General features: G+C 36.7%; 5 protein-coding genes across 9 annotated transcripts; all 5 read right to left on the minus strand.

Moving 5' to 3' along the window:
- Positions 1 to 646: 646 nt before the first annotated feature.
- LOC145913125 (uncharacterized) lies at positions 647 to 3,083 on the minus strand. Its single transcript, XM_083000672.1, has 6 exons — positions 2,957 to 3,083; positions 2,692 to 2,769; positions 2,397 to 2,507; positions 1,998 to 2,140; positions 1,706 to 1,763; positions 647 to 968 (listed from the first exon to the last, which is right to left on the minus strand). Exons 1-6 carry the CDS (start codon positions 3,057 to 3,059, stop codon positions 883 to 885), a joined length of 579 nt encoding a protein of 192 aa, XP_082856798.1. The 5' UTR covers positions 3,060 to 3,083; the 3' UTR covers positions 647 to 882.
- Positions 3,084 to 5,655: 2,572 nt separating this feature from the next.
- LOC145902237 (uncharacterized) lies at positions 5,656 to 12,162 on the minus strand. Of its 5 annotated transcripts, none has more exons than XM_082990160.1 (14): positions 11,755 to 12,162; positions 11,073 to 11,273; positions 10,899 to 11,003; positions 10,187 to 10,425; positions 9,802 to 9,900; positions 9,382 to 9,566; positions 8,850 to 9,033; positions 8,598 to 8,679; positions 8,079 to 8,227; positions 7,627 to 7,660; positions 7,116 to 7,249; positions 6,763 to 6,988; positions 6,435 to 6,498; positions 5,656 to 6,288 (listed from the first exon to the last, which is right to left on the minus strand). In XM_082990160.1, exons 3-14 carry the CDS (start codon positions 10,948 to 10,950, stop codon positions 6,234 to 6,236), a joined length of 1,503 nt encoding a protein of 500 aa, XP_082846286.1. In that variant the 5' UTR covers positions 10,951 to 11,003; positions 11,073 to 11,273; positions 11,755 to 12,162; the 3' UTR covers positions 5,656 to 6,233. The 5 variants fall into 5 exon arrangements, with proteins under 5 accessions (XP_082846286.1, XP_082846279.1, XP_082846271.1 ...); XM_082990153.1 differs by having other exon boundaries at positions 10,899 to 11,006; XM_082990145.1 differs by having other exon boundaries at positions 10,899 to 11,273.
- Positions 12,163 to 12,589: 427 nt separating this feature from the next.
- LOC145889579 (uncharacterized) lies at positions 12,590 to 15,090 on the minus strand. Its single transcript, XM_082980594.1, has 5 exons — positions 15,066 to 15,090; positions 14,326 to 14,599; positions 13,658 to 13,905; positions 13,162 to 13,362; positions 12,590 to 12,954 (listed from the first exon to the last, which is right to left on the minus strand). The coding sequence occupies exons 1-5, from the start codon at positions 15,088 to 15,090 to the stop codon at positions 12,590 to 12,592; spliced, it is 1,113 nt and encodes a 370-aa protein (XP_082836720.1).
- A 1,151-nt stretch (positions 15,091 to 16,241) lies between these two features.
- Positions 16,242 to 19,736, minus strand: LOC145907647 (aldo-keto reductase family 1 member B7-like). Its single transcript, XM_082994924.1, has 8 exons — positions 19,630 to 19,736; positions 18,862 to 19,029; positions 18,485 to 18,601; positions 18,195 to 18,275; positions 17,534 to 17,757; positions 17,041 to 17,206; positions 16,548 to 16,630; positions 16,242 to 16,290 (listed from the first exon to the last, which is right to left on the minus strand). The coding sequence occupies exons 1-8, from the start codon at positions 19,699 to 19,701 to the stop codon at positions 16,242 to 16,244; spliced, it is 960 nt and encodes a 319-aa protein (XP_082851050.1). The 5' UTR covers positions 19,702 to 19,736.
- A 1,088-nt stretch (positions 19,737 to 20,824) lies between these two features.
- LOC145889672 (uncharacterized) lies at positions 20,825 to 25,554 on the minus strand. The gene is made up of 10 exons (XM_082980706.1): positions 25,487 to 25,554; positions 25,190 to 25,388; positions 24,217 to 24,794; positions 23,827 to 24,050; positions 23,257 to 23,332; positions 22,908 to 23,077; positions 22,623 to 22,746; positions 22,153 to 22,323; positions 21,666 to 21,811; positions 20,825 to 21,000 (listed from the first exon to the last, which is right to left on the minus strand). Exons 1-10 carry the CDS (start codon positions 25,519 to 25,521, stop codon positions 20,825 to 20,827), a joined length of 1,899 nt encoding a protein of 632 aa, XP_082836832.1. The 5' UTR covers positions 25,522 to 25,554.

Genomic DNA, 25,554 nt, shown 5'->3' on the forward strand with positions numbered 1-25,554 from the left:
GTTCATTTAATCATCTGCAATTTGAACAACATATAAGCTAATATTTTGGCACAATAATAATTTAGAACCGAGACCAGAAAACGTTTTCAGAAGCCCTAGGTTACTACCAGAGGGATGTTAGTTGACAAAAAAAATCGCCAGTTAACAAAACTTTGAACGCGCGTTAGTCGGCCACTTTACGAGGTAGCGACATGATATTTGTACACGATATAGTTCATAGGCTGAAGTAAAAAATATTCATATTCGGTTAAAAATATGATTTGCGTATTATGACATAAGTTGCGAAAACAAGATTCGCTGGCAAAAATTTTAAAGCAGAGCATTCTACGCGCTTAAACCTTTAAAACGATATTAAAATATTTGAAAAATTCGATAGGGGAAGTGTAAAAATATGAATTCATATTTTACAAACATGAAAAAACGGTGGTACGATGTACACTTTCGTCGATAAAACCTTGCACAAACTTTGGCCCAAGCTGTTCTTTTGCAAAAACAATCTTATACCCTCCTGCTATCGAATGAAATCAAAATTTAACATATTAAGCCAGGGTGGCTATGCGAAATTCAACGATAACTTACTCCAACCCGACCGTCGCCCGCCGCTCGTTCAAGCCACCAAGATAGCAGGAGGGTATAAGATTGTTTTTGCAAAAGCACGTATGAAGGTGGTATATTTTAGTTAGAAGATTCACAAACTGCTGAAGTAACAACGAAACTATAACACAAATAATACATTTTGTTTGGCTGTTGCTGCCAATAACTTTTATCATGGATATGTGATGTAAAAAGTCTTACAAGGAATAAAACAATTAAAAAACACTTATCTAGCCTTTTTGTAACGCTCTTTTCTTGCCATTAGGCCATTGTTTAATGCAACTAATTCTAAGGTATATTGAGAGCATAATGGTCTTCTTCTTTGTCAAAACGTGCCAAATTGCAAACGGGGTCTTCATACACATGATTGTTTCCTGAAAAACAATGCTCTTGTTATTGGCAATGGAGTAGATCCTGTACTTCGAAAGGTTTGAGTGAGTTCTGGTGTTATTTTGCAAGCCGTAACAAAAAAGCTAAAAGATGTTGGTTGTTATTATTTTCTAATTTGTTGGTAACTTCTAAAAATAATATCAAATATTACCACCATAAGTAGTTGAAAAAAATTTAGTATTTTACTTTTTTGTTAAATAACCAAAAAATTTTATACTTGGTTATGGGCAACAAAGGAACCAAATGTAACATTATAAAGAAGTAACTTGTAATTTTTGGCCTTAAAAGATTATGTGCTTGTAAATTTTGTTACTGTTGTAATGATTTAACCCTGGGCAAACATATTAGGTGATTAAAGCTATGAGAGTACACAAATACTTAAATCCCAGTTTGTTGTCTCACAATACGTGGTTCATTGTCGAGTTCTGCAGGTTTTGTGAACATAATTTGGAATTGCACATTTCAAGCTTCAATCCATGTGATTATTTGTTTCATAGTAAAATGACAACTTCATAGAAATTAAAAAAAGCCCAAAAATGTTTCCCAAATTCAATACAAAAAAGCACCATTTGGTAAATGTGCATTCCACGTTGTAAACCACTGCAGTATAGTGGTCATTCCTTCATGCCTATCTATGTTAATATTATGGTGACTCATCAAGATACTTTATACTTGACCAACTTATTTGTTACGGCATAAACCAATGTATACATTCACTGACTTGAGCTTGTCTGCATTTGCAGTCTGTCATCCATATGGTCCTTGCCAACCACCATTGCCTGAAAAATGTTATATTTCTGATATTGTTTGTTATATAAAACCCTAGACAGTTGTTACTGCAATGTCGAGACCAACTGGATAAAGTAAATTGAATCAAAGTTGCACTTGCATTAACATTCCTTCAGTTTTTGACTGAGGTTTAGGGGACAATACCAGATCCATGTCAATGTTTTTGTCAAGTATTTTTCAGTACACTCCCAAAAGAAACAGAAATACAGTATAATTTTACAAACCTGTCCAGTCTGCTCAGAATATTTAGTTGGTTTCTGTTTGACTTTCCATATGAGAAACAGTATGAGACATAAGGCCAACACAAACATCACAATCATTCCCAAAATCAGACTGTTGACAACATATTTTGGATATACCACTCCACCTGTAATGTGAACCTAAATATTTTAAGAGTTCTATTTGTATGAAACTGCATTCTTTTTTGGTAAGTTAAAACTACCTCAAAATGACAAAGTTGTCAAAGAAAATTGTCCAAATTTGGCTGCATGTCAGATTAAACTTTTCATTTGATTTACTGTACTTTTAATGGATTTGCTGAAATTAACTTAATACAAGAAACCAACATTACATCGTTAGTCATTAAAAACCTAAATTACTATTAAATTTTTAAGTATAATAACCCTGGGTAGTTTCTGTGCATGGATGACAAGTTGGACATTGCAATGTTGTTGCTACAGATGCAAAAGTTGAAACCTCTATTGTAGATTTGCCAACCTCAGATGTAGTGTTTTCTACAAAATTTAGATACATCAAGAAGACAAACTAGTGGTGGTCATTGTATGCATGTTATTAAGTAGCGTATAGCAAACAGAAAAGAAATGTGATTTTAAGCATAAAAGTGCGATTGTTTTTCTGCAGTCGTTTATATGCAATTAGTAATATCACAATACATAAAAAAATCTTGGTTATATGTACCTTGTGTTATTGCTGTCAAAGGTGCTGAGACAATATCTGTAGTGCTAACAAAAGGTTTTTGTGTAGTAGCAGTATTGCCTGTTCAAAAGCAGTATATTTTCATTGTTATAACACAAACCAAAATGGGGTAGTAAGTAATTTTTTTACTTTTATTTGGTAACATAAACCAGAAATCGCAACAAGGGTATAAGGTTGTTTATTGGTCATTTAGATGCAATTAGTGACACCGCCAACCAAAAAGTAAAAAAAAATCTGATGGTCGTACCTTGTGGTATTTCTATCGAAGGTGTAGAGGTAACTTCTTTTTCACTAACAAAAGGTGTTTGTGTAGTAGCAGTATTGCCTGTACAGAAGCATAATATGTTCATTGTGAGTTACAACACAAACCAAAGTGAGGTAGTATGTAATTTATTTTATGTTATATTTGACAACATAAAGCATAGAAAGTCTAATTACATCTTGTAACAAATGAACACTAAAGATACCTTGAATTGAAACTAGACCAGCAAGATACAACACAATACCAAAGAGTTTCATTTTGATCACAGATTTTTGTACCTCTCTAGTATCACAAGTTTATTTTTTTCCTTTCATACTGTTTTTAATGTAATGCAGACAGTAAGTGGTGTTTCACAAGTAAGATAAAAATGCCAATCATTTAGTTTATGTACAACTTTCATTTTTTTCCTGATATAAAAATGTTTATACAAAGCATAGATCTTCCACTGACAACATAAAATCCCTGAAATTCTTGCAAAAACTGGCCTAGATTGCTGCTAAATCATCCAACCAAGATATTGCTTTTTTGAATATATATATTTCCCTATGCGACATCCTCAGTATTCTTATTTGAACAAAAATTCTGAGGATGCCATATTTTTGTCGTAAGTTACTATCTGAGCAATGCTTGTGCCATATTAAGTGACAATTGAATGACATACAGTGGACTAAGACAGGCAATGTTTGATTTTAAACTCCATATGATGCAACATTGCACTCTGGTGGTCCACATTATTAAGTTTGTACATCATTGGACCTGTGAACATTTTTTTTGATTTTTTAAAGTTTAAATCATACACCTTGTTTACACCAATTATCCATGAATACTTTCTCATCATGAAATGGTTACAGCCAAGTGGTTGGCAGGGATGCAGCAAGACTTGCATGGTTGATAAAAGAATATATAAACTTATGAGGAGGAAAAGAGAAAATGCAACCAACCAGAATCAAGACCAAGTTACACATTGCTTCAAAGCCTGCTTTAGCTGTTATTACCTGTATTTTGAGGTTTCAAGTGACTCGCATACTAGAACCAATGTGATTCCATGTGAATGATCAACCATTCTAAAGTAAGCCAAGACCATGTTTTTATGAATACAAACAAAGTTCAACCGGTATAGGCCGCATCTCTGTATTTCTATGGAAAAGACTTTCCCGGTTGGGAAATGCCCTTCTCGAACTCTGTCGTGCGTAACAGAGTAAAATTATGTGTAACAATGCAATGGGTCATGCATGGGCGCCAGTGTTTTGGTTGAATGAGCGCAGATGAACAGGCTGTTGCCAGGGCGATTTTCAGCGTGTTTTACTATGGTTTTCAGGGTTATTAGTCAGGCAGTAAATTGGTAGAAGGTGCTGTTGAACATGTAGCTGAAAAACTATCCAAATATTGAGGTTGATTTTGTGAAAAAATGAATCACAGAAAGTATGGTCAATTTGTGATTTTCTGTTAGTGCCGACCCTTGCCTAGGAATTCTGGCCAAATCTATAATCAAAATAATTACTTTAACTGCTCCCCCCGGGGCATTTTGACCCTCTGTTGGCCATCATTTTGGCCAAAAAAGCAGAAAAAAGTGTAGGTTTGTTTTGTGAAAAATTGAATCACAGAAAGTACCCTCCATTTGCGATTAAGTGAAGCCACCAACCCTCCTCTACACAATTCATTAAGAATTAGATGTCTTGGGGCCGCCCCGGGACTGTTTGTACACCCCCTAGGACTGACAATTTAGCAGTTAGCCTTTGCCCCCTGTCTTAATGCAGCTGCAATCAATTTTTTTTCTGTTCAGCAATAGTAGTCCCCCTTCATGAGTCATCAGACCCGGCAATTGTTTTTGGCAAACAAGAGAAACTGTAACCAGGTGCACAATGGCAAATGACTTCTAAAACTCAATTTTTAGGATTTAATTGTGAGATGCGGCCTATAGGCCCCATATCAGTATTAAATGCCAAAAATCAAGTTCTGAAGGTTATCTGCATTGGTATAAACACAGAATCATTTTTAGCATGAAACAATTCCTGTGGCGTTTTACCAATGAAGGTCCACTAGTATTATTAGTGGATCTGAGGAGCCTTCAGGAGGATCTTATATCCTGTAGGATAGCAGAAACAGTCCCAGGAGGCTGCCAAAGCAAGTTTCCTGTGACAATTATTTTCGCCATTGCATAGAAAAGGATTGGGACCAACATTGAACAGCATATTGGATCAGGTTTTTGTGACTCATTTTTTCGCAAAACCAACTTACATTTTTTGCAGCTTTTTTGGCTAAAATAATGTCTGACCAAGGGAAGAAATGCCTCTTGGGGGGCGCTTTCAGCAACTATCCTCCAACTAATTTTGACCTGAATGTGTAAACAAGAGGGGGACTGACATAAAATGGCAAATGAAGGTATACTTCTGTAATTAATTTTTTAGCTACATCCCCCAAGAAACAATGATTTGAAAACCAATCTATGTCATCATCACATAAATAACAACTGTAATGTAGAAAATTGATTTGCCCTGTACACTTTTTTAAGTAAAAAAATGATGGTTTATGAAAAAAAATCATGATTAAGTAATCTATTGCATGATCTGAATGTTTAGTCCAGCTCTGTACATAACCTTGATGAATGGTTATTTTGGCAAATGTAAATCTTGCCTTTACATACTAAAAATGCATTAAATTTACGCACACTGAAACAGCTTCCATGTTTTTTAATATATAATTATTACAGGAAATGAATTTGAAAATGAGCTAACACATGCTGGTAAGATTGGAAAGTAATCAGACAGATGCAACATAAACATTTTAGCTGTAAATACAATGTAAGTTTTGACAAATGCAACATGAGGAGTAACTGCATTTGTTTTGCTCTACTAGAAACAGTTGAGAAATGTATCTGCAGGTAGCAAACCAAAATTATATATCCAAGGGCTAATAAAAGTACATAAAAAAAAAACAAATTCTGCAAACCCAATGACACTTGACATGTAAGTGCATAAAACAAACACACCAACTAAAATTTAATTTTAGGAAATTGCTCCTATTTTTACATGCTGTTAACATAAAATTTTTAGTACAAAAGAATATAAGCTTGAGAACACAAAGGGAAATATAACAAAATTTTTTTTCATTAAAACATGGTTAATAGAATAGAAAAATTATTTTTTGAAACTAAGGACAGGAAGTTAGAATAATGAAAATAAAACCAAACTGAAAATTGTGTTTAAAAAATCGATTTCATATGCCGATATTGTTAGGAAGAGATTTTGTCACAGATGAACAATTAATGCCGAGTGTTTTGATACGTCAACCCAGATGGTGCTTCGTAAGTGTCATGGCTGAAACAAAAATGCAACTTATCACTCATAAAAATTCAAATGTTATTTTTGTTTTAAATTGTATGGAACAGAGAAATAATTATTGGATTTTGACAAGTCAACTTGATGCATAAATTTTACTTAAGAAGTGAAACAGGATAGTTTACCTTGTTATATGTTCATTATACATGCCTTCAGTATCAATGTCCACATCATTATACACACCAGCATCTGGAACAAATACATTTAATTTTTTATTTTAATAATTACCAGTTGTTGAAACTCCTAAATTGATCACAAATGTTGTGCAAAATAAACAATCTTGAGAATATTAGCTAGAGTTCAAAAGTGGAAGATGTTTTGTTCACGCTTGTAAAAAGGTTTAGTTTGTGTAAATAATCAATTTTTCAATCAAACATTTGCATGTTCAAAAAATATTACCAAACAGCAGCATTTGTCGTAGTTTGCAAATAAACATGCCTGAGAGATACTTACCGTCATGCATGGGTGGTACGGATCTCGGCTGAGGATTGGTGGGGACTGGGTAATGGGTGCTTTTTTGGTTTCTGGTTATGTTTTGGTAACCATGTGCAGAAGGGTGTACAGGTGGTGGTGAAGAAGCTCTGTTGTGTATTTGCTTAGAACTTTGTTGTTCATATTGGTTTTTGGGCCTTTGGCGATTATGATTTTGAGATGGTTTACACTGTGGTTGATTTGCCATCTATAAAGAGTAATTCTGTGTTACTACATTTTTAGAAATTAAACAAATAATCAAAAAAGCTATTTTTAAAATTTATTTCCAGTTGTTACCAGCACTTTATAAGTTAGAAAAAAATTTTGACACAGACCTGCACAGGATTCTCCACCTTCTTTATTGGTTTTTGTCTAAATTTCCATATAAGACACCATCCAAGTACAAATGCAATAAAAAAGCAAGCAACCAGTCCACCGATGAGGCCATTTACAACATAATATGGGTATGCTGCAAAAAGGTATAGCATTTGGCACATGCAGGGGTCAATTTGCACAAGCAAAGTGAGAGTTGAAATTATCAAAATTTTCTGAAAGCTTTTTGGTTAACAAAGACCACACCATTTGGACACAGTTGTATTTGAATACCCAATACTAATGGTGCATACAAGCATAGGCATTAATAATGACGCATTATATACATAAATGTTGAAAAGCTTGTGAAACAAATAGCTTACAAGATTTATTACTGAATATGTTGAAATTATCTGCTACGAAGTCTTTGTCAACCAAAGGTAGACTTTCAAGTAGTTTGTTAAATATTCTTAACTTCTTACCAAACTTTTTGAAAAACAATCACAAGAAAACAGTGTTTCTAAATCAACTTACTTTTGGGTTGAACAGTGACATCATGAGCTGTCACCTAAAAAAAAATAAAAAATATACAGTTGAACAAAATTTTAATCATCTAACACAAGCTATAAATAAACAAGAAAACAGACTGTGGTACAACGCCTTTTTCCACAAGTAGCAAGAAAATGAAACACATTGCATATTGTTCAAACAACCAAACACTTTCAGTTTAGTTTGTCAGCTATTATTGGTCAAACATATTACATTTGAAACCAGAACCCATTGAAATAAACCATTTAATCAAGTTTACCACTTGGTGTCCTATTGGAAAATAAATAGTTTTTTTGTGTCGGTTCTAAAATCATGTTGTAGAAAGAGTATGGAGAACTTTTAATCTACCATATATTATGTTTATTGTCTTGCTCAAGCATTGTAGAATGCATATAAACAACCATTACAAAAAAACAATTTTTTGTAATTGCTCATACAGAGAATGTGGTTGTTGAAGTTTTTCCAGTGCTTTCCTTAGCTTCCACATAAATATTAAACTCCCCCATCTCAGGTATTGCTTCGAGCATGTAGACTAATCCTGTGGTCTCATTTATGGCCAGATAGTCAAAGTAGTTTTCAGGTTGACCTTTGAATATCACCATATTAGTTTAAAGTTATAATACCCACTTACTAAACCTCACAGAGAATATCTTATGGAGGTTAGTTTTATATGCTGGTTTCACAATACAATATCTCACAAATGCATACTGGTACCTTAAAAAAGTACTTTGGATGTTGTAATAAAGAGCTTTTGTATGGTAGTGCTTCAACATTGGCAATGGAATTGTGTTTTTAAAATAAAATAATAAAAGTGTACTATAACTGTATTAAACCATCAGATGTAGAAGCCTGAACTTTATTTAAGGTAGAATTTAATTATTGGTTGTTAAAATTCTTTTTAGCACTATTTATTTGTTTTTGGCGAGACGAATATTTCTACTAATAACAGCACTCACCCCAAACAAAACTGTAGGTAATACTTGCTTTGTTTGAGTCCAAATCGACTGCTGTGATGTTATTTGGTTTCACCATGACATCCTTAAAGAGAAAAAAACCTACTAGGTATTTGAAATGGTCGCATCTACTAATATTGCCAGTGTTTCAACAAATTAGCAAGGCTAATATTTTACTCATTTGTGGTGACAAAGTTTTTTTTCCAGCCACAGTAGCAATTTTTTTTGCTCAGTTACATTTTGGCCATCATATACCTGCATCTTTCCAGTTTCAATTTTAGAGGTGTAAATTCCGCAGGTGCCAGTGTTGTTTGCACATGATTCAAAACTGAATTTTGGGGGATTGTAGTCGGTATTCAGAACAGTAACAACAAAGCTGGTGTTTTTAGTTTGGTTGTAATCTACACCATTACGGTCAAATCCAATACTCATAACAATTCTGAAACAGTAACAAATACAAAAGTTTAATGTAGTACTCATGGCATCCAAATATTTTATTCCTAACATGACATGTATGCAATATTGAATGCAAAATTTATGCAATGCCAGGAGATATAAAATGTGCTATAATACCAATACTCATCACGTAAAACTGATATAAACTATCATAAAGTGAACATTTCAATGGTAAAATTTATAGACAAAAGAAAACTAAAACAAAAGATTGTTGTAAGTTAACAACACAATACAATTAATTTGATTAGACTTTACAGAGACAAAAAACTTTGACTCCTAACTATGTACAAGTTTTATAAAGTAAAGGTATTGTGATGAAAGGCAAACTTACATATTCATAATATGTTGTTTACTTGCTCTATAGTCGAGATGTCCCAACTCGGATATTGATATTTTACCAGTGTTTTGGTTTATGGTAAAATTGTCATCACCAGACAAGTTATAGAAAATTGAGGTATCGGGAACATCTTCATCAGTAGCATTAACTGAATATATAATTTCCATTTCAGGTGTGGTCTGTTGAATAATGTAAAGCTTTTAAGAACACATAGTGTTATTTTGGTCCACAGTTACAATACCACAAGAAAAACCATACAACAAATATAGATATGTGAATTACTTCTTGCCTAGAAGATTAAATAGTAGTAAACCAGGAACCATATGGACAGTCCCAAGCTTTCTAGAAACACAGCTAAAGAATTTACCGACTTTCTAAGTTTAATGAAAGCATTTCAAATTTGAACTGACTCACTTCGTTTACATCCACTGTGTATGGAAGACCATAGAACGTGATGTTATTGGCACTATTTATGTTGAGGACTGATATGACAGTAGTAATATTTGTAGTGCCCTGTTGAAGGAAAAGAGCTTGACCAGTTTTGCATGTTTTAGCAATGACAATCATAAGCTATAGATACTCTTTCTTCCTCATGGAACAGTTTCAGCACGGAAATTGTATGAAGCTACATTTAATATTTAAATGCAAACTGTTGATAAAGCACTTAAAAAGATTGATTTTCCCTGTACATATATTATTGTAACAAATGTAAATAAAGTTTTTTTTTATTTATCAATGATGGTTTATTGTGTTCAACAGTTCAATCATAACAAAACTTACATTAAATTTATTAACTTACATTGCATACAATATACCCTGTTAAATTTGTGTGTCGGTCAATGGTAGTATCCGCGACGATAACAGTCCTGAGGGCAGAAATATTAAAAAAGTAGTCTAAGTTGTCACTGAGGGAGAGGGTTTCATTCACAAAATTGACCGACTGGTTTGCTTCATTCTGAAGAAGAACCACAGAACGAACCGGAGCATGTTCAAAAACACTTCCAGTCAATCTTGTGGAATTGACAGAACAACCTGAGACTGGTAAAAGAAACACAAACTTATATTTCAGGCCTGTTTTTTTGTTACACAGATAATATCGCATTGCAGAAAGAATTATAGTCTGCCTGGGTTAATCTGGCCATTACCAATTGTCAAATAAAAAAATATATACAGTATTACTGATTAATTATGTGAAAAAACAAATACACTTGATGGAATTACATAATAAACAGCAATAAATGACTGTTTGTTTAGTGTACATCGGTTAAGCCATGATATAAATGACATCAGTGAAAATTCAGCGAAATAAATTTCATTGTTTAGTTTAGTGACAATAGCAGCAATAATAGCTAATGCGCTGCAGCAGGTTTTCAGATTGTTTTTATAAGTTTAGAAAAATTTTACTTTAATTAATTTTTATGTTACGGGATACACTGTTTCTATTTATGATACCATAATATTAAAATTCACTCCAACAAAATAATGAACCATATAAAACAGTATTTATTTACCTGATTGAATGCATGTAATACAGCAAAACAATGTAAATACAAGCCAACTCATCTTTCAAAACTAGAGCTTTCAACATCTACGAAACTGATAGAGATGGAGGAGAGCTACTACATTATGACAGACTGGTAAGATATACCTCACATTTAAAGTGAAAGTAGTTTGAACAAACAGACCAGACATAAGACCATCATCTAAAGACCGCCTTCATGTTTTATGAGGGCCAGTGAAGGTATGAAAAAATGGGTGAGCGTGTAACTTCTGTGTGTTTGCCATTTCTCCAGCCAGACAACGTCAATATTTGGTGCAGTTAGGAAGGGTGATTGACGATTAAAGTCCAAGCTATTATTGGGTGAGTGCGGTACTTTCCGTTACATCTAAAAACAAAACACAATTCAATGTGAACCTCAGAGCAAACAAAAAAACTCACAAAAGGTTATGATGTATATTATGTATTGTAACAAAAAATACATTACTTTTAGTCATACATGCAACAGTAATTTTTGTGAATTTGCACATCTATTGACATTATTTCTTCTATCTGCAAGTTGCATTAATAAACCTGAGTTCTCGTCACCTTTTGTGAGAAGTTAAGAAACCATGGATAGTATCCATCTCAATATATGTGGTAAATCTCATTACAGAAAATTTTAAAGCTGTGATGTGTTTTATTCCTAAATTAATCCCTTAACTTCCAAGTAAATGCAAAATCATTGTATGTTACACCAAAGCTGCACAAATTAGACCTACTAGATTGAAACAGTGGCCCTGACAGCAGTTCATTATAAAAAAAAAACATTATTGGCTGTTTGGTTTATACATCTTCAAATCATTTTATGTCATAAACCTATTACTTACAAACAAGCTTGTTCATCATCTTGGGAAAATGGGGCAGTGCCTATGCTTCGCCACAAAATTGAACTGCAGTTTATCCATACCACACTTGCTTACCAAACTGGAGGCCAGCTTCATTGATATTAAAACCAAAAATCAATCCAAATAATTGTCCAAGTTTAGGTTCACAACAAGCTTGAAAAAAATTATGGCCTGCCGATGCATAACTCATCGTATGTGTTCGGGAAATACCTTATCACTATAAAGTGAACATTTTTTGTCAAAAAAATCTGGTTCTGTATTTAGCGCTCAGATATATGTTAAAAAATGGGATACGGTAACTACACATGAAATATTCATTTCACCCATGTAAATTGCGACCCTGTGATAGTGTAGCAAATGAATTGATGACAAACATTAAAATTCGCAACGACGCCATTAAAAAGAAAAAAACAAAACAAATAAACGCTCTGTCAAAAGGGAAATTCCCGCTTGTGCGAGAATAGACAATGTTTCATGCACAAAATAGAATTGTTGCAATGTTTTTGTTGAAAAGTTATTATTAAATGAAATATTTTTAGAATTGCAAATGTATTTTTTGAAATAAAACTTTCGTGTTATCTGTTATTTACCAGTGCAAAATATTGTTGATAAAATTGTATCATATCGAGAATATAAAGTGTTTTATGACTTTTACATAAACTGACAAAAATTGGCGACTACGTGCGAAAAGCTTTTTTTCATCCAAACCTGTGTTTGCGCTGGCAAAATATACGGCCCATATCGTGACCACGTCGCAGCCATAAAACGAAAGTGATCTAGAAGCAAATTGGGAAAAGCAAACACGACTTTTGTATCGCTACGTTTCTGTCGCTTTAATTAAATCTTTGGGAACTCCATTTTCTACATTATCCAACCATTTCCAGATCAACATTTCATCGCCAACGCCAAAGTCTCCTTCCTGTGATTCTGTAAGCGATTCGTGTTTCCAAACTGATTGTCTTGTCAGCACGGCAGTCGACGCGTAGGGCAAATCGTTATCAGCAGTTCCACTGTCTGTTTCCTCTGTTAGTTTCGACGCCGGTGGCATCTTTTCAGGTGGACCAGGTTTCCTGCAAGGGTTTATCGGCCGCGTCACAAGGGTATTGTTTTGTAACAAGCAGGTGATTGTTTCCACGGATGTCATCGGCTTGTTGGCCGTCCGTTTGAACTTCGACGGCCGGGCTGATTGTCATATGAAGTTGTCTTCAGCTTTTTCGGGCGATGCAGGTCGTGGTTTACCTACGTATAATATGACTATGAAATACCATAGTACGACATGCACGAAGAAGTGAAATTTTCATTCAACAAGTCTTCATGAAGAGATATCAGATTTTAAATTTGGCCACGCAAACCTGCTTTTTCAATTACAAATAAAAAAAAAACACTTACCCCACGCTTCAGAAGGTTTGAAAGTTGGTTTTAAAATCTGCTTGGAAGGCGTGACTGCCCTGTGGATGTGGTTGGGCTTGGCGTTTTCTTGGAAGATTTTTGTTTCGTTTGCACTGCTTCTGCGAGTGGATGCGATTGCGGGGTCACAACTCTTTGAAACAATTTTGTTGGCTGAAGACGGTCTTGACTTTGGAGGTCGCGCTGCAAAATCATGCGTGTAATGCAACAAGCGTCTGATGCAGGATGTGTAACCTATGACACTATTCTAAAACTTGAAGCAATATCTCCCCAAATATCTATGGCACCGCGGTCGATATAAAATTGAAGGCGACAAGGAAGGCCAAAGTTTTTATAGCCTAATTCAATCATAGTTTCTTGCCTCTGTGGTTTTACATGATATCAACTTCTTCCAATTTCCAATGAAGTTTTTACATTTTAATACACTGGAACTATTAGAGGTTGATATACTCCGAGGTTCAATTGTAACTTTTTTTACGTTTTTTCGAAGTTGTGACGCGTTCGTAGCAAGTGCCGTGAAGCAGTTCGTCCGCCGCCACGTCGGAAGCAAGGTTAAGCGTGAGCGACACCCTGCGGATGGTGGGCATAGACCTTCTTGACGTCGTGGTGGCGTAGGTGCGCGCAGTGCTGGGTCGACTATCGGCGACGCAGCGGTGGTGACGTTTCCACACTTGGGCTGCTCTGTGAGCCTCGCAAGCCCCATCCGACGCCGACTTCGGTCGAGTTCTGTTAAGAATTTTTTGGTTGGGTTAAGTAATCAAAGATTTAATGGAAAAATTGGTGAAAAAGATTAAATCATACAGTCTCCAGTTTTTAATAGTTTCTGGTGCACCTTCAGTGACAGCCACAAGAAGCGGGTAAGTTGAATTAACCTTTGCCGAAAGCCGTAAGTTTCCCTCGATTCGACAACTGCACAGGTACATTTAAAGTATGCGTTTGTTTTGTTAGGTTAAAGATGAGAGAATATATAAAGTGTTCAATAAGACGCTGACGTAAACTGGTTTCCCATTTGCTATTTAGTTTACTAAAGAAAAATAAACATGTGGAGTATCATTCATAACGCAAATTTACAAATAATAACATCTCAATCTGAAATATTTTTTGAAACTCACGAATTCAAATAAGTTATCATTGATACGAACTCACGGGTATCTATGCAAAATTGCCTGAGTTCCATAGGCAGCAATCACCACATTGCGCTCATGATGACAAGCTGCTACAGAAGGCGTCGTCCCAACATCAGCGTTCATTAGAGTGGTCAGGAAGTTGTGGTTTAACCTCGACCCGAGAGTCTGGCCCCGGAATCCCGCTCTCTGCCATCTTGCCCTTGCTAGAAGCTGCTGACGAGCTGCCAATGCACGAGGCTGGACCACTCTACTACATGGTGCTGTATTGAGAAGTTGGGCGTCAGTGCATTCACCTAATGATGGAGTGGTTTAGATTCTGACTTCTGCACTTTTGCATTTTCACCGCTTTATGTTACCTGGGCTCTCTAATAATTTTTCTCTACCCATTGTGTGGTATATATTATGCAGTAAATATTGTTTAGGTCTATATAACTTGCTATAAATGTAATTTAAAATTGAGATATATATTGGTTTCAATGCCATATATCTAGTTCCAATTTAGTGAAGTTGCCGCTCCAAATAGTTACAGCGTGCTAAGGAATTATAAATAAGTCACGGAAATTGTTGAATTATAGATTTCGGTTCTCGTATATGGGGCAAAATGAAACGGGACACAAAATACAATAACGGTATTTAAATGCAACTACGCAGTCACATTGCTTTGGTTTTCCAGAACCTTTGATCTTCAAGGAGAGAAGAATAAATTTATGGGTTATTTTATTTGCCGAACAGCAAGCAAACACATTTTTACTTTCTCACCCTTCTGTAATCCAAACGTTGGCATCAGTTCATTTTCACGTTAACATCAAATTTAGAAAATAAATTAACATCTGATAAAGCAAATAAATGCGCTATGTTATGTGGGCTACAGGCTACATATACATAAAAATGCAGCGTCCGTATCTTGGCGTATTTCGTTGACCTGACGTGCAAGTTGCAGTACGGCATTGGTGCTAACATGCAGTCACACGAAAACAGATGCAAGTTAAAAAGTTTTAAACGTTAAGAACTTCAACGACTTCCTGACACAGCCCTTACATGCTGGCACAGCTGCAACACTCACAAATCATCCACGAACCGTTACTATGAATGTTGCAGCAAGAAAGTCCAATCATCAATCAATCAACAATCCTAAATCAACTCCACTTGACGACTTAATTTCGAGCACCCGAGGTAATTGATTAACGACTGCGCAGCTGCCCTCCCTTTTTCACTGTTTCGCTTTAGTTTCAGCTTTCCTTCGACAGCCTTTGCCAGAACTGGAGTAGAGGGCCAATATCAAACTTTCGCCCGCTACTCAATGCCGTCAAGCACCGTCTCAAGTGCTCTAAACCAATCCGGGCACCGCTTACGGTCACGTGGTATCGAGGGCATGTACTTGCAACCTCAATAACATGGAAAGTGGGAATGATGTTTACGTTAAACTTTAAGGCTTTATTTCCTGACGACTTGTTAATAAACACATCAGCTCGTTTTGCAATTGTTTATGTTCGCTTAAATTTAGGTGGATCGTTCGTTTTATTCAACAGTTTTATTCCGCATTGCAAAGCTTGTTATTATGAGATGTTTGCTTTGCATCCTTAGACGCACGTTGTTGGAATTTTTGTGGTGTTGTTTATTACCGAATGTAGCCAACGAGATTACATCCTTTGGAATTGCTCCAACACAGTTTCTAACACGTTTTATTTGCCCGGGTCTTGCAAAACATACGACATGTACAAGGAAAGATATCATTGCAGGAGCTGAAGTGAAGTTGACTTCTATTGGCAAAAATTATATTTTTCCGCTTTGTTTCTTGCACACAAGCTCCAAACACTTTAACCTCAACTTTTTTACTGCTGGCTTTACATAAACGCACAATTCAAATGGAAAGTTTATGTTTATTTACGCAACATGACGTAATGAGACCAGCTGGAGACATCTGGAAGTAGCAAACTATTCCGAATAGTTTTCAGCGAACGGCCAATATTTGAAATAATTCACCCTAAAAAATACATGGTTGCATGATATGACTACGCCTACCGAATAAGCAAAAACATAATGCCTTTTTTTTCCAAAATGAGTAGTTGACCACTGATAGTCCCGAAAACGATACATACTTTTAACTTTACCAATGACTTGTGTCAGTTTTAAAATTCTTATTAGCTTTACAATGTGTGCCTTTTTTGTTTTGTGCGTAGCTATATGCAGGAGAGGCAGTCGAAAAAATATGTGTTATAAACTCTGGAAACTTCGACTCACGAATCCATGCCGCATGCTCTCCAATTTTTGTTCACCCCAGCTATTGTCTTCATGTCCTCGTCCGATAATTTAAAATCAAACACCTGCAAAATAAGTTCGTATCGAGTTGAATCAAAAACTCCTTGCCGACAGTGGGCATTGCGACAATGCTGAATTACGTTGAGAAACGGTAATACATAAATCGTAAACCATCTATTTTGCTGGGTTTAAACTACTGGTGATAAATTTGAAATATTTCAATCAAAAACCACGTTCTTGTTGTTGGAGTATGTTTTAGAAACTCCAAGGAGAGATAATTCCGGTACTCTGCGGGAAACTTTATATTCCCACTCAATTTATTGTTTAAGTAATAGGCGAGCAAACAACCCGCCCCGTTGCTCTGTTTGCTTGCCATGATTTAGCAACGTATATCCGATGTTTACATAGATAAAATATATGCAGACTCGACAACTCCGCCTTGCCAAGACTACGTCTTATCTTTCCTGGTGTTTACCTGAGCGTTTTCCTTGATTCTCGCAGCTTTTATGCTTTTAGGTATCACAATCACTTTGCGCTGGACCTGGAATCTCAACATGATTTGCGCCACCGATTTTCCGTATTTTTTGGCCACGGTATTCAGTGTGGGATCCTCCATCACAACTGGCTCTTCCGGTTTGCCCCTAATAAATGGAAAAAAATATCTTTCTTACGATTAAGGTTGAAAATGGGACACATTGGCTTTCCTAAATTCACTTGATAATAGTTGGGGTGACATTTTTTCTCTGTATTGGTTCTAGTGCTCGCAGCAAACCAACTAAATTTGCACAAATTTCTGCAAACACACATTTAAGTTTGTTGTTTTGCTAGGTTTGCAGTTATTTCTAATTGTATGAGAAGCGGGACGTGTCTCGGAAAGATTGTTGAAAAGCTATCGAGATACTGGGTTTTTATAAAAAACCCTATCAAAAGATTCTGTAACACTTTGCATGAAACGCACAAATTCCTACCAAGGACGTTGCGGTGAGCCAAGTGGACTATAGGCAGTGATCTCGATTCCTTTTGACTTGCAAAACGACACCATTTCATCCTCCTGAAGGTAGGGGTGGCATTCAATCTGATGAACTGTCGGTACAACCGAACCTTCCTTTATGATTCGGTTGATTTGAAACTGGTTGAAGTTGGAGAGGCCGATGTTCTTTGCAAGGCCTTCTTTGTAAACAGCCTCCATTGCCTTTATGCGACAAAATCAAACGCAGTGTTTAAACGCAGGTAGCTCACGTGCGTGTGTTATAGAATTTGACCTTCAAAATGTAAATTTCGAAGTAGGAGATAAAACAATACAGCATGAAAGAAACATGATTTTTTTCTTTTTGAGGTCGTGCTCGTTTCAGGTTTCAGACAAATATAGATATTTACATTACAAGGTAAGGCCCGATAATGATGTAAATTGTAGCTTACGCTGCTCCATGACCACGTTATGTTTTATAGTATACACGTTTCCTGCACGGTTGTACGAAACTAAACGTAAAATGGGGTAATTGATTGCTTTTTACATAGACAACACGCAGGGCAACAGCTGTATTACATACACAGGTTGTTATGATAAACCTACCTGTGAGGTAACAATATTTTTACATAAAACTTTAAATGAAAACAACGTAGTTTTACCTTCCACGCGTCCATGTAATCAACTTCGTCGAACACGAAGTTGCCCTTGTCGTCTTTTGGCAAAATTTCTTTGTTTCTGTTCTGTTGTCAAAAACATGGATGTTTTAATACCATTACCAATCAAATAGGCATTTCAATGGTCTAAACAACCATACAACTGCGTAAAATCTGGTTAATATTTTAGTTTATTTAATTCTTTTTGACCCACCCAGTACAAATATGCGTATAGTATTAGTGTACTGCATGGACGTATTCTAAGCATTAAGGAAAATAACCCTGAATACACTTACCGGTACAGACCATGGCCAGTGCATGAGGTAAAGATCCACGTAATCAGTCTTGAGAAAGCCCAAAGTTTCTTTTAGGGACTCTCTGACTTCACTTGGTTTGTGGAAGGCGCTCCACAACTAAAATATTAAATGTCTTGGATTACCTTTGTCTCATAATTCCAAACATGCAAGAGGTTGTATAGGTTTAGATTACCTTGCAAAGTAGTGAAATTCACAACAGTAAAATAAGTTACTGTCTAAATAAACAACATTTTAAAGAAAACCTTGATTGAACGTATAACTAAAAACGATTTTCAATCATTTTCTTATCTAAACAAAATGTACATTCTGAGAGTCTTAAACACACGCAATAAACACTTGATACAAACACAAATTACCTTGCTTGTAATAAAAATGTCTTCTCTCTTAATTTTTCCTTCTTTTATTTTCGCTTGAAGTGCGTTTCCGATTCCCTCCTCGTTTTGATAAACCCAGGCCCCGTCAATATGTCGGTAACCGACGTCAATCGCAGTTTCAACGCACGCTTGAAGGTCTTCTTTGGGTGCCTGAAAAAACAGACGCCGAAAGTGACAAAAAAGTGATCAAAAAGTTCCTCAACTCCTTCATGACAAAAGTAGAGACGCACAAAACATGGCAGTACTACTCAGTAATAATACTTGTAATACCCTACTAACAAACGATTGAGCAACGGTCATTCATTTATTAAATCGAAAATGCGTTTACAAATCGTTTAACCATTATACAGACGTTACACAACCGTTTTTGAAAACATTACAGCGTTAGTCCTTTGCCTTTCCCAACGCTAGAACTCTTCCATATATGCAGACAGACCCGCACCCGTTTTAATGCCAGGTAAACCTTAAAAGTCTGCCACAACACTTTTTGCCAAATAAGCGTGTAATGACCTGTCACGGTGGATAACCGGTGAAATGGCAGTAAGTAAAAACCAACGTTTTCTTGTGCCATCAGAAGGTAGGATTCTTTAAAATTACAAGCATAATGTTGCCATATTGAAGTTTGCAAGCAAGTGAGTTATGGGACAGATATGTCGTCACTGCATTACATATTCGTCTTTAAGCTCCTTCGCAAAACATGCTTCTGTTATATCTGCCAAAATGTAAAAAGCACATAAAGGTATTTCTCACCTGCCAAGTTCCAAAACCCAGCAGAGGCATTTTCGATCCAGTGTTCAAAGTTACACTCTCTGTCAAAGCCATTTCGTCTTAAATATATTTCCAGTGTTCAAAGTTACACTGAAATATAATGTTACCGTTTGATTGCCCTTCACTGTGTATTGGTGCGACCAGATTTATTGTGTAACTTGTTAAGCGAGTTTTAATGAGCCACCCAATTACCCTCAATTTGTCACGGAATTATTGCATTAGCGAACGACCTGCCAATGTTGGTTATGATAAAACCCATAGCGTGTTTCGTGACACGTTTTACCTATTTAAATGACTGTATTAGTTCCGTTTCAGCAATGCAATGCATTTCAAAACACGACTGTCTAGCATGTAAGATTGGTCAGTCAGAAGTTAAACAGCTTGATCACGAGCTGCACACATCACTCATTTATCAACTGTTAAATCGCAGCGCAATTAAGAACAACTTTTTGCTGTATCACAGCCCAACTATTTTAACATCCTGTATAAACAAGTTGTACACAAAAGAAAGTGGCGCGGTTAAAACTGACAGGACTGCAGCACTTTTGCGCAAAGCAAAGTCTGTCACACGCACACGAGACACAACTCCCATACACGTGCTATAACACAGGTATTACATGCCAACGTGTTTGTTCGGCTTCGATAATCATTAACCTCCCTCCATCTAGCGAATGTTTACACAAGCGATATCCAAAAATAGCCATACATGGAGGTTATCTCCTGCCTGCACGCTGCAAATCTTATCTGAAAAAAGTTTTTTTCGCTTCTAAGCCTGCACCGATCGCTTGACAATAATGGAACACAATGGAGTTACAAATATTAATAATAAGCGGTTCAGTGCCACTAGTAACACCACCATTACCTGCATTTAACAAGGAATTTTAATCCTCTAGCAAAAAATGTGTTGAGTTGCAGGCGGAGAATTTTAAGTACAAATGTAGTTTTGGGCAACGTGCCCAAACTCGGATTATGACGTCAGCATTTTCAACAAGGTTTTTATTTGATTTCCATTACATTCGTATTAGGTTATGCGACAGTATGGAAATAAAAATATTATGTTGTTTCAGGGACAAAACATTAAAAATGCTTCTTGAGTGCAAATCGCAATAGAACAAATTTATTAATTCGAAAAAAACGCCCATCGTGCAAGAAAGAATTTCCGGAAATACTGACAAGGTCACTTGTAAGTCCACTTGCGCTGTATCGGCAACCGGTGGAATTTCCTCATATACTCGGTCAGGTAAGTGGAGTTGGTCCGCCTGTCAGGATAATACATTGCAATGAAGGGGTCGGAAGGCGCCGCATCGCCACCTGCCGGCTGCTTTGATGACTTTTCGTTCGCCTCTAGGTTTTCTGTAGTAAAATACAAACTCTCAGTGACTTGTGATGGGAAGAGGGCAATACACATTTTTCAAGCTTTATGTTCATTTAGCAATACTAAAGGTTCTTTTCTTGAAATAAATTATTTTCCGACGCCACTTATTGTGCGTAACACGTTTTTTCGCAATTTATTTTATAAACACATGTTATACTGAATATTTTTATTTGAAGAGGAACTGATGACGTTTTAGCGAAAACATGCTTTCTTGAAAAAAAATGCGTTTAGACAGGCCCTCGTTTATTGTAAATTAAGGTACATTTAGTCAATTTTTGTAGGGCGTTGTTTTGTTTATGTAGGGCATAGATCCACTGACAACTTAGATTGGTGTTGGGATCGTGGCACTAAAAGTCTTGTACAAAGTTTACCAGGATTTTACGATTGTTTAGTTAATAGTTATGGTTTAGGTAATATTTTGCACAAAAAAAACTGATTTAAATCAAGCCAGTTTCATATTATTTTCGAAAAATAAACTGCGTTTAGACACAACGTATTTTTTCTTCTGCGTTTAAACGTGAAGTTTCCACTTGTGTTTCACGCACAGCAAGTTTCGTATACAGTGTAAACATTGTACACAAGAAAAACATGTGACGCTAAAACACATTGTAAACATAGTAATTTAAAGTACGTTAAGTCGTACCGTCCTGTTTGCCGCTCACTCGTATCTTGTAAGCGGGACTTGCTCGGGTTTTTTCATTTCTCTGTTTTTCACTTTCACGTTTGCTGGTCGCCTCCGAACTCAACTTCCAATCTTCGTTCTTGTTCAGTGGAAGATTCCAATGCCCGCTGCACAAAAACCCGCACAATGTTAGCCATAAAGGTGGTGTGAAACATGAAGAAATACACAGCAGGAATGCATTCAGCTTGAAGTTTTGACATCACTGCGTGATAATTAATGCTTGAGAATTTCAGGACTTTTTCCTACAGCGATAAAAGTGATGAGCAACATGAAAAAATACACAGTAAAGCATTCAGGTTAAAGGTTAAATACTTTTTCCAACATAGATTGCAAAGCTTAAGGACAATCTCGTCCGCCAAATTGTGGACCAGATTAGACCGGTTTTGTTACCGAACATCGAGACCACAATACAAAAATAAAGTGAGGAAAATTAATACTGTTACCAAACCTTCCGATTGAAACCATTGTTTTGTTTCCCCATATCGGTGTTTCGGGTTTGTTAACTGGCCATGGTTTGAACGCACTCGACGAGGTGTAAGTTTCAAGCTTGGGCTTTCCGTCCACACCGAAAAGCGATTCAAACTCCAATTCTTCCATTTTCGATGCCTCCTCGAGCTTCCTGAAAGCAGGAGAATTTTCCTTGGTGATGATATTGGGCCAAATAGTGGACGCATGAGCTTATCTCTTGACAAATTTCGCGTGTATACGTGGTAAACGAAGTTGATCTGTTCGCCAGTAAATTGATGTTTTTCCACAAGTCAATACACATCAACAGTATCCCTGCCTATTTGGATCATCGCAAGAGGCAAAACCCCTAACGATGGGGTGTATTGGTTTTTGCAAAAGGCAACAACGTAGAAATCGTAATCGCAACTTTTATCAAAAGCATGCGCATAGAAATCGTAAACCTAACCATACTTTTCTTTTTCCAACTGCGCCGCGTTTTCGGGTGCGGGATCCTTCTCCTCCTCTCTTTCTTCTTCCTCTTCTTGTCTTTCCTCTGTCTCTTCTTCCTCTTTTCTTGCTGAAACAGCAGTCGGACCTAAATGTCTTATATCTTTTTTAATACGTTTGGGAGTTTTAGTGTCTTTTAAACTTTTCCTTCTTTTTTTAAAATTGACTTCAAACAAAACGAGAGTTAAATGTAGAACTGTGTTCTTCCGTACATAAAAAACGAATTTCTAATAATCATAAACAGCATACTTTTTGAAGTAGATTCGTCGCTTATATCTTCTGGTTTGTAATTTTCGCTTGTTTTAACTTTGGGCGTTGATTCCCTGCTCTCTTCGCCTTTTTGCACTGACCAGTATTTGTAGTCGGTCGAGTAACTCGTTTCCCAGTCTTTGAACGGGCGAGATCTACCGGTAGAGGACCTACGTAAAATATAACTGATGTTATATCTTTGATAGGTAAACGTTGGGGCTTTCGTTGTTTAGTAATACTTTTTTACAATAAAATGAGGTCAAAACTACCATAAAAATGGTACTTTCGTGGTGCTATGGTGTTCGAGGGTGAAGTAATGAAAATATACCCTTGAATTTGAACGCAATACCTCATCGCAGCCTGTCGAAACATTTTAAGGTCTTCGTCGTTGAGTTTAGTGGGACAGCGAGAGGCTCGGCCTGGACCTGTGGCGGATATAACAACACATTATACGATGCTAAAATAGTTCCATTACTGCTAGCAATAAATTTCATACATTGGTTTGGGTTGATTTGGGATAGAATGTACAACACGAAAAATACCCTATTTGATCTTATTATATATTTTTACTCGACCATTACTTTGCCAGACGAATGGTATATTCTGCACATACATATTAACTATTATTCTTCAATTTGTCGTATACGTCTCTGGTCTATACCTATAATGCTTGCTGGTGCACTGCTTTTGTATGAGACTGACTAGTAAATGACCTTAGTAGCACGAGCTTTCGCGAGCTTGATCTCGCTTTTTCAGGTGCAGCAAATAGCGTGTCAAAAAATGCGGTAACGGCGCTAAAAACAAGAAGAAAACAGGAAAAACTTACTTACAAAGCACAGCAAGCATTATAGGCACGGTACTATTTAACAGACATGTTCCACCTTAATTGAATTGGAGCAAGTAAGCTATTTTTACCTACCAATCAAACCTTTATACGACTCGTGCAATTGCTTCAAGTCCTTCGTGGATAAATTTTCATAAAGTTTTCGAAGGCTTGCTTCGTCTACTCCTCCCACAGTGTATGGACGACGCCGTCGGTAGTCGCCGTTCGGCTTCTTTTTCGTCAGTTTGCACGAACGTCTCGATTGCTTGGATTGTGACATCGGGGTGTGATCGAAGGGTTTCATTTGAATAATGGAGTCACTGGAAAAAAGCGTTGGTTTAGACCCAAGATTGTTTGTAATTTTGTTGTATTATGAGGAGCTGTCTGGGTTGCCGGAATCGTGCGCCAATTTTTTTTCTTGAAATGCTTGGCAAGTACAGGGAGGGGGAATAGTAGATGAATGTCATGTAAAGTAACAACACAAACCTTGCAACGTTTTGCATAGAATCTTGTGACGGGAGGTTTTTTAAGTAATCCGCGCTTTCGGGTCGTTGTCTTTCCCATTCACCAGCCGTCACGTTCTCCAGCGCACAATAAAGATCCTTCAAACGCAAGTGGTCGCTGTCTTTCTTGTTGATTTTGGTGCTGGAGGTGGAAGCATTGCTGTCCTTTCTCGTTAAATTTTCTCGTTTTGGTGACAATCCCCTCTCGCCATCGGGTGCCCACGCCTCCTTACACCTTTGCGCATTAACTGATATTTCCCTGTCGACAGGTGTTTGCGACGGGCTTTCCTGCACATATTTTTCACGGTATCGCTCAAGAGGGCACCCTTTGCCCAGATTTGTACGTTCGTTTTTCTGCGAGAAGCTCCTTGTGCTTTTGGGGCCCGCAGGCCGATTTCTGTTAGCAGGCCGTGTGTGGAACTTTGCTTGCGTAGCACGGAGTGTGGACGCAAGGTCGTAATCTACAGCGAAAGCATCACCGGTGGTTGGAGGCTCAACGGACATGGAATCAGCTTTTGTGCAAGGCGCCTCATCGGGCAATTCACCCGAGTCTTTGCTCCCCTACGTTTGTTACAGAAAAACAGCAGAAGAGATTAATTTGTTGATACTAATTTTAAGAAGGCATTGTGTTTATTTACACCTGACGAAGCGAGGGAAAATTGCGAAAGCTAGTGTACTTTTTACATTACAAAAGTCAGTCTTTTACAAAAGAGTGCCAATCAAGAGAATTTAGCTTGTACACATGTATAGACTGATACGGCACGTTTAATAATTTAATTTTGAAGATAAAGTAAACTTTTAGTCGTTCACAACGCAATTAAGATCAACCGGTAAATCCGCCACAGCTGTAAAATATAATTAAATGGCATAACCTCTAATCTGGCAAACAGAAACAAGGGCAATCTACAACAACAAAAATCATTTCCGTGGTACTTTTTTAGAAAACGAAAAGTTACCGAAGCATCAGTGGAGGCTGGGTACCCGGTGCTGGAACTGTTGTTGGATATTTCCTTGTCATCGATCTTTAGTGGTTCTTCAACCTTTTTCTGACTGTTAATCACGCGAAATGTGTCGTAGGTGAACGGTGTCACGGTCCAGTTTTTGTACTGCAAGTTGTATTCCGTGGGGGCTTGTGGCCTGCTGGGTTTTATGAGCCTAAATAAAAAGTTGATTTTTTGTGATTTCCAATACTCTAATAAGGAAAACATGACCTGCCTAAGTGATTAGGTACATAGGTACATAGTTACACTCACCTAATTCGCTCCTTTATCATGGAAGGAAAATTCATTCTGCTACCTTGGTTTCATGCTGTCGGCTTCAA

Source organism: Ascidia mentula, chromosome 1 (genome assembly GCF_947561715.1).
Source record: "Ascidia mentula chromosome 1, kaAscMent1.1, whole genome shotgun sequence".
Lineage (NCBI taxonomy): Eukaryota > Metazoa > Chordata > Ascidiacea > Phlebobranchia > Ascidiidae > Ascidia > Ascidia mentula.